Here is a 9,122-nt window from a genome sequence, read left to right as displayed (position 1 = left end):
AGATGGACCTCGTCCTGATGGTTCAGGGGGCACACTTCAGCTCAACCTGGCCAACAACACGGTTGACAGAAACCAGATGACTACAAGTTCCAACAGGGTTCATACGGATTGTGGTTCCAACAGGGAGCATTGGCGTCATAACCCTCCCTGCGGAGAAAGCTATTCTCCGCACGGAACTATCACGTCCCCTGGTGCGTCCCAGGACTCCAAGGCCGAAGAGAATGGCTCGACACGACCCAAGAGAAAGACCAAGCCCAATCGTGGTTTTGATCCAGCTGCTCAAGTAGCTAGAGACGCTACGGCCGCCGAGCAGGCTCCACCAGCTCCAGGTTCGCTCAGCTAGTTCTCTGTTCCTCATGCACCCATTCAACAATTAATTACACACATCTTCTTGCTTTCGATATCCGCTAACATATATACTCTGTGGCATTTGTTGTATAAGATGGACCTCGTCCTGATGGTTCAGGGGGCACACTTCAGCTCAACCTGGCCAACAACACGGTTGACAGAAACCAGATGACTACAAGTTCCAACAGGGTTCATACGGATTGTGGTTCCAACAGGGAGCATGGGCGTCATAACCCTCCCTGCAGAGAAAGCTATTCTCCGCACGGAATTGTCACGTCGCCTGGTGCGTCCCAGGACTCCAAGGCCGAAGAGAATGGCTCGACACGACCCAAGAGAAAGACCAAGCTCAATCGTGGTTTTGATCCAGCTGCTCAAGTAGCCAGAGACGCTACGGCCGCCGAGCAGGCTCCACCAGCTCCAGGTTCGCTCAGCTAGTTCTCTGTTCCTCATGCACCCATTCATGAATTAATTACACACATCTTCTTGCTTTCGATATCCGCTAACATATATACTCTATGGCATTTGTTGTATCAGATGGACCTCGTCCTGATGGTTCAGGGGGCACACTTCAGCTCAACCTGGCCAACAACACGGTTGACAGAAACCAGATGACTACAAGTTCCAACAGGGTTCATACGGATTGTGGTTCCAACAGGGAGCATTGGCGTCATAACCCTCCCTGCGGAGAAAGCTATTCTCCGCACGGAACTATCACGTCCCCTGGTGCGTCCCAGGACTCCAAGGCCGAAGAGAATGGCTCGACACGACTCAAGAGAAAGACCAAGCCCAATCGCGGTTTTGATCCAGCTGCTCAAGTAGCCAGAGACGCTACGGCCGCCGAGCAGGCTCCACCAGCTCCAGGTTCGCTCAGCTAGTTCTCTGTTCCTCATGCACCCATTCAGCAATTAATTACACACATCTTCTTGCTTTCGATATCCGCTAACATATATACTCTGTGGCATTTGTTGTATCAGATGGACCTCGTCCTGATGGTTCAGGGGGCACACTTCAGCTCAACCTGGCCAACAACACGGTTGACAGAAACCAGATGACTACAAGTTCCAACAGGGTTCATATGGATTGTGGTTCCAACAGGGAACATGGGCGTCATAACCCTCCCTGCGGAGAAAGCTATTCTCCGCACGGAATTGTCACGTCCCCTGGTGCGTCCCAGGACTCCAAGGCCGAAGAGAATGGCTCGACACGACCCAAGAGAAAGACCAAGCCCAATCGTGGTTTTGATCCAGCTGCTCAAGTAGCCAGAGACGCTACGGCCGCCGAGCAGGCTCCACCAGTTCTAGGTTCGCTCAGCTAGTTCTCTGTTCCTCATGCACCCATTCAGCAATTAATTACACACATCTTCTTGCTTTCGATATCCGCTAACATATATACTCTGTGGCATTTGTTGTATCAGATGGACCTCGTCCTGATGGTTCAGGGGGCACACTTCAGCTCAACCTGGCCAACAACACGGTTGACAGAAACCAGATGACTACATATTCCAACAGGGTTCATACGGATTGTGGTTCCAACAGGGAGCATGGGCGTCATAACCCTCCCTGCGGAGAAAGCTATTCTCCGCACGGAACTATCACGTCCCCTTGTGCGTCCCAGGACTCCAAAGCCGAAGAGAATGGCTCGACACGACCCAAGAGAAAGACCAAGCCCAATCGTGGTTTTGATCCAGCTGCTCAAGTAGCCAAAGACGCTACGGCCTCCGAGCAGGCTCCACCAGCTCCAGGTTCGCTCAGCTAGTTCTCTGTTCCTCATGCACCCATTCAGTAATTAATTACACACATCTTCTTGCTTTCGATATCCGCTAACATATATACTCTGTGGCATTTGTTGTATCAGATGGACCTCGTCCTGATGGTTCAGGGGGCACACTTCAGCTCAACCTGGCCAACAACACGGTTGACAGAAACCAGATGACTACAAGTTCCAACAGGGTTCATACGGATTGTGGTTCCAACAGGGAGCATGGGCGTCATAACCCTCCCTGCGGAGAAAGCTACTCTCCGCACGGAATTGTCACGTCCCCTGGTGCGTCCCAGGACTCCAAGGCCGAAGAGAATGGCTCGACACGACCCAAGAGAAAGACCAAGCCCAATCATGGTTTTGATCCAGCTGCTCAAGTAGCCAGAGACGCTACGGCCGCCGAGCAGGCTCCACCAGCTCTAGGTTCGCTCAGCTAGTTCTCTGTTCCTCATGCACCCATTCAGCAATTAATTACACACATCTTCTTGCTTTCGATATCCGCTAACATATATACTCTGTGGCATTTGTTGTATCAGATGGACCTCGTCCTGATGGTTCAGGGGGCACACTTCAGCTCAACCTGGCCAACAACACGGTTGACAGAAACCAGATGACTACAAGTTCCAACAGGGTTCATACGGATTGTGGTTCCAACAGGGAGCATGGGCGTCATAACCCTCCCTGCGGACAAAGCTATTCTCCGCACGGAACTATCACGTCCCCTGGTGCGTCCCAGGACTCCAAGGCCGAAGAGAATGGCTCGACACGACCCAAGAGAAAGACCAAGCCCAATCGTGGTTTTGATCCAGCTGCTCAAGTAGCCAAAGACGCTACGGCCTCCGAGCAGGCTCCACCAGCTCCAGGTTCGCTCAGCTAGTTCTCTGTTCCTCATGCACCCATTCAGCAATTAATTACACACATCTTCTTGCTTTCGATATCCGCTAACATATATACTCTGTGGCATTTGTTGTATCAGATGGACCTCGTCCTGATGGTTCAGGGGGCACACTTCAGCTCAACCTGGCCAACAACACGGTTGACAGAAACCAGATGACTACAAGTTCCAACAGGGTTCATACGGATTGTGGTTCCAACAGGGAGCATGGGCGTCATAACCCTCCCTGCGGAGAAAGCTATTCTCCGCACGGAATTGTCACGTCCCCTGGTGCGTCCCAGGACTCCAAGGCCGAAGAGAATGGCTCGACACGACCCAAGAGAAAGACCAAGCCCAATCGTGGTTTTGATCCAGCTGCTCAAGTAGCCAGAGACGCTACGGCCTCCGAGCAGGCTCCACCAGCTCCAGGTTCGCTCAGCTAGTTCTCTGTTCCTCATGCACCCATTCAGCAATTAATTACACACATCTTCTTGCTTTCGATATTCGCTAACATATATACTCTGTGGCATTTGTTGTATTAGATGGACCTCGTCCTGATGGTTCAGGGGGCACACTTCAGCTCAACCTGGCCAACAACACGGTTGACAGAAACCAGATGACTACAAGTTCCAACAGGGTTCATACGGATTGTGGTTCCAACAGGGAGCATGGGCGTCATAACCCTCCCTGCGGAGAAAGCTATTCTCCGCACGGAATTGTCACGTCCCCTGGTGCGTCCCAGGACTCCAAGGCCGAAGAGAATGGCTCGACACGACCCAAGAGAAAGACCAAGCCCAATCGTGGTTTTGATCCAGCTGCTCAAGTAGCCAGAGACGCTACGGCCGCCGAGCAGGCTCCACCAGCTCTAGGTTCGCTCAGCTAGTTCTCTGTTCCTCATGCACCCATTCAGCAATTAATTACACACATCTTCTTGCTTTCGATATCCGCTAACATATATACTCTGTGGCATTTGTTGTATCAGATGGACCTCGTCCTGATGGTTCAGGGGGCACACTTCAGCTCAACCTGGCCAACAACACGGTTGACAGAAACCAGATGACTACAAGTTCCAACAGGGTTCATACGGATTGTGGTTCCAACAGGGAGCATGGGCGTCATAACCCTCCCTGCGGACAAAGCTATTCTCCGCACGGAACTATCACGTCCCCTGGTGCGTCCCAGGACTCCAAGGCCGAAGAGAATGGCTCGACACGACCCAAGAGAAAGACCAAGCCCAATCGTGGTTTTGATCCAGCTGCTCAAGTAGCCAAAGACGCTACGGCCTCCGAGCAGGCTCCACCAGCTCCAGGTTCGCTCAGCTAGTTCTCTGTTCCTCATGCACCCATTCAGCAATTAATTACACACATCTTCTTGCTTTCGATATCCGCTAACATATATACTCTGTGGCATTTGTTGTATCAGATGGACCTCGTCCTGATGGTTCAGGGGGCACACTTCAGCTCAACCTGGCCAACAACACGGTTGACAGAAACCAGATGACTACAAGTTCCAACAGGGTTCATACGGATTGTGGTTCCTACAGGGAGCATGGGCGTCATAACCCTCCCTGCGGAGAAAGCTATTCTCCGCACGGAATTGTCACGTCCCCTGGTGCGTCCCAGGACTCCAAGGCCGAAGAGAATGGCTCGACACGACCCAAGAGAAAGACCAAGCCCAATCGTGGTTTTGATCCAGCTGCTCAAGTAGCCAGAGACGCTACGGCCGCCGAGCAGGCTCCACCAGCTCTAGGTTCGCTCAGCTAGTTCTCTGTTCCTCATGCACCCATTCAGCAATTAATTACACACATCTTCTTGCTTTCGATATCCGCTAACATATATACTCTGTGGCATTTGTTGTATCAGATGGACCTCGTCCTGATGGTTCACGGGGCACACTTCAGCTCAACCTGGCCAACAACACGGTTGACAGAAACCAGATGACTACAAGTTCCAACAGGGTTCATACGGATTGTGGTTCCAATAGGGAGCATGGGCGTCATAACCCTCCCTGCGGAGAAAGCTATTCTCCGCACGGAACTATCACGTCCCCTGGTGCGTCCCAGGACTCCAAGGCCGAAGAGAATGGCTCGACACGACCCAAGAGAAAGACCAAGCCCAATCGTGGTTTTGATCCAGCTGCTCAAGTAGCCAAAGACGCTACGGCCTCCGAGCAGGCTCCACCTGCTCCAGGTTCGCTCAGCTAGTTCTCTGTTCCTCATGCACCCATTCAGCAATTAATTACACACATCTTCTTGCTTTCGATATCCGCTAACATATATACTCTGTGGCATTTGTTGTACCAGATGGACCTCGTCCTGATGGTTCAGGGGGCACACTTCAGCTCAACCTGGCCAACAACACGGTTGACAGAAACCAGATGACTACAAGTTCCAACAGGGTTCATACGAATTGTGGTTCCAACAGGGAGCATGGGCGTCATAACCCTCCCTGCGGAGAAAGCTATTCTCCGCACGGAATTGTCATGTCCCCTGGTGCGTCCCAGGACTCCAAGGCCGAAGAGAATGGCTCGACACGACCCAAGAGAAAGACCAAGCCCAATCGTGGTTTTGATCCAGCTGCTCAAGTAGCCAGAGACGCTACGGCCGCCGAGCAGGCTCCACCAGCTCTAGGTTCGCTCAGCTAGTTCTCTGTTCCTCATGCACCCATTCAGCAATTAATTACACACATCTTCTTGCTTTCGATATCCGCTAACATATATACTCTGTGGCATTTGTTGTATCGGATGGACCTCGTCCTGATGGTTCAGGGGGCACACTTCAGCTCAACCTGGCCAACAACACGGTTGACAGAAACCAGATGACTACAAGTTCCAACAGGGTTCATACGGATTGTGGTTCCAACAGGGAGCATGGGTGTCATAACCCTCCCTGCGGAGAAAGCTATTCTCTGCACGAAATTGTCACGTCCCCTGGTGTTTCCCAGGACTCCAAGGCCGAAGAGAATGGCTCGACACGACCCAAGAGAAAGACCAAGCCCAATCGTGGTTTTGATCCAGCTGCTCAAGTAGCTAAAGATGCTACGGCCGCCGAGCAGGCTCCACCAGCTCCAGGTTCGCTCAGCTAGTTCTCTGTTCCTCATGCACCCATTCAACAATTAATTACACACATCTTCTTGCTTTCGATATCCGCTAACATATATACTCTATGGCATTTGTTGTATCAGATGGACCTCGTCCTGATGGTTCAGGGGGCACACTTCAGCTCAACCTGGCCAACAACACGGCTGACAGAAACCAGATGACTACAAGTTCCAACAGGGTTCATACGGATTGTGGTTCCAACAGGGAGCATGGGCGTCATAACCCTCCCTGCGGAGAAAGCTATTCTCCGCACGGAATTGTCACGTCCCCTGGTGCGTCCCAGGACTCCAAGGCCGAAGAGAATGGCTCGACACGACCCAAGAGAAAGACCAAGCCCAATCGTGGTTTTGATCCAGCTGCTCAAGTAGCCAGAGACGCTACGGCCGCCGAGCAGGCTCCACCAGCTCCAGGTTCGCTCAGCTAGTTCTCTGTTCCTCATGCACCCATTCATGAATTAATTACACACATCTTCTTGCTTTCGATATCCGCTAACATATATACTCTGTGGCATTTGTTGTATCAGATGGACCTCATCCTGATGGTTCAGGGGGCACACTTCAGCTCAACCTGGCCAACAACACGGTTGATAGAAACCAGATGACTACAAGTTCCAACAGGGTTCATACGGATTGTGGTTCCAACAGGGAGCATTTGCGTCATAACCCTCCCTGCGGAGAAAGCTATTCTCCGCACGGAACTATCACGTCCCCTGGTGCGTCCCAGGACTCCAAGGCCGAAGAGAATGGCTCGACACGACTCAAGAGAAAGACCAAGCCCAATCGCGGTTTTGATCCACCTGCTCAAGTAGCCAGAGACGCTACGGCCGCCGAGCAGGCTCCACCAGCTCCAGGTTCGCTCAGCTAGTTCTCTGTTCCTCATGCACCCATTCAGCAATTAATTACACACATCTTCTTGCTTTCGATATCTGCTAACATATATACTCTGTGGCATTTGTTGTATCAGATGGACCTCGTCCTGATGGTTCAGGGGGCACACTTCAGCTCAACCTGGCCAACAACACGGTTGACAGAAACCAGATGACTACAAGTTCCAACAGGGTTCATACGGATTGTGGTTCCAACAGGGAGCATGGGCGTCATAACCCTCCCTGCGGAGAAAGCTATTCTCCGCACGGAACTATCACGTCCCCTGGTGCGTCCCAGGACTCCAAGGCCGAAGAGAATGGCTCGACACGACCCAAGAGAAAGACCAAGCCCAATCGTGGTTTTGATCCAGCTGCTCAAGTAGCCAAAGACGCTACGGCCTCCGAGCAGGCTCCACCAGCTCCAGGTTCGCTCAGCTAGTTCTCTGTTCCTCATGCACCCATTCAGCAATTAATTACACACATCTTCTTGCTTTCGATATCCGCTAACATATATACTCTGTGGCATTTGTTGTATCAGATGGACCTCGTCCTGATGGTTCAGGGGGCACACTTCAGCTCAACCTGGCCAACAACACGGTTGACAGAAACCAGATGACTACAAGTTCCAACAGGGTTCATACGAATTGTGGTTCCAACAGGGAGCATGGGCGTCATAACCCTCCCTGCGGAGAAAGCTATTCTCCGCACGGAATTGTCACGTCCCCTGGTGCGTCCCAGGACTCCAAGGCCGAAGAGAATGGCTCGACACGACCCAAGAGAAAGACCAAGCCCAATCGTGGTTTTGATCCAGCTGCTCAAGTAGCCAGAGACGCTACGGCCGCCGAGCAGGCTCCACCAGCTCTAGGTTCGCTCAGCTAGTTCTCTGTTCCTCATGCACCCATTCAGCAATTAATTACACACATCTTCTTGCTTTCGATATCCGCTAACATATATACTGTGTGGCATTTGTTGTATCAGATGGACCTCGTCCTGATGGTTCAGGGGGCACACTTCAGCTCAACCTCACGGTTGACAGAAACCAGATGACTACAAGTTCCAACAGGGTTCATACGGATTGTGGTTCCAACAGGGAGCATGGGCGTCATAACCCTCCCTGCGGAGAAAGCTATTCTCCGCACGGAACTATCACGTCCCCTGGTGCGTCCCAGGACTCCAAGGCCGAAGAGAATGGCTCGACACGACCCAAGAGAAAGACCAAGCCCAATCGTGGTTTTGATCCAGCTGCTCAAGTAGCCAAAGACGCTACGGCCTCCGAGCAGGCTCCACCAGCTCCCGGTTCGCTCAGCTAGTTCTCTGTTCCTCATGCACCCATTCAGCAATTAATTACACACATCTTCTTGCTTTCGATATACGCTAACATATATACTCTGTGGCATTTGTTGTATCAGATGGACCTCGTCCTGATGGTTCAGGGGGCACACTTCAGCTCAACCTGGCCAACAACACGGTTGACAGAAACCAGATGACTACAAATTCCAACAGGGTTCATACGGATTGTGGTTCCAACAGGGAGCATGGGCGTCATAACCCTCCCTGCGGAGAAAGCTATTCTCCGCACGAAATTGTCACGTCCCCTGGTGTTTCCCAGGACTCCAAGGCCGAAGAGAATGGCTCGACACGACCCAAGAGAAAGACCAAGCCCAATCGTGGTTTTGATCCAGCTGCTCAAGTAGCTAAAGATGCTACGGCCGCCGAGCAGGCTCCACCAGCTCCAGGTTCGCTCAGCTAGTTCTCTGTTCCTCATGCACCCATTCAACAATTAATTACACACATCTTCTTGCTTTCGATATCCGCTAACATATATACTCTATGGCATTTGTTGTATCAGATGGACCTCGTCCTGATGGTTCAGGGGGCACACTTCAGCTCAACCTGGCCAACAACTCGGTTGACAGAAACCAGATGACTACAAGTTCCAACAGGGTTCATACGGATTGTGGTTCCAACAAGGAGCATGGGCGTCATAACCCTCCCTGCGGAGAAAGCTATTCTCCGCACGGAATTGTCACGTCCCCTGGTGCGTCCCAGGACTCCAAGGCCGAAGAGAATGGCTCGACACGACCCAAGAGAAAGACCAAGCCCAATCGTGGTTTTGATCCAGCTGCTCAAGTAGCCAGAGACGCTTCGGCCTCCGAGCAGGCTCCACCAGCTCCAGGT

At 51.9% G+C, this 9,122-nt stretch overlaps 1 protein-coding gene across 1 annotated transcript; it reads left to right on the top strand.

The window, feature by feature from the left end:
- Positions 1–2,716: 2,716 nt before the first annotated feature.
- Positions 2,717–3,423, top strand: LOC123090327 (uncharacterized). The gene is made up of 2 exons (XM_044511679.1): positions 2,717–2,969; positions 3,083–3,423. Exons 1-2 carry the CDS (start codon positions 2,717–2,719, stop codon positions 3,421–3,423), a joined length of 594 nt encoding a protein of 197 aa, XP_044367614.1.
- Positions 3,424–9,122: the final 5,699 nt, after the last annotated feature.

Source organism: Triticum aestivum, chromosome 4B, assembly GCF_018294505.1.
Source record: "Triticum aestivum cultivar Chinese Spring chromosome 4B, IWGSC CS RefSeq v2.1, whole genome shotgun sequence".
Lineage (NCBI taxonomy): Eukaryota > Viridiplantae > Streptophyta > Magnoliopsida > Poales > Poaceae > Triticum > Triticum aestivum.
This window is presented reverse-complemented; position numbering and strand designations above follow the sequence as displayed.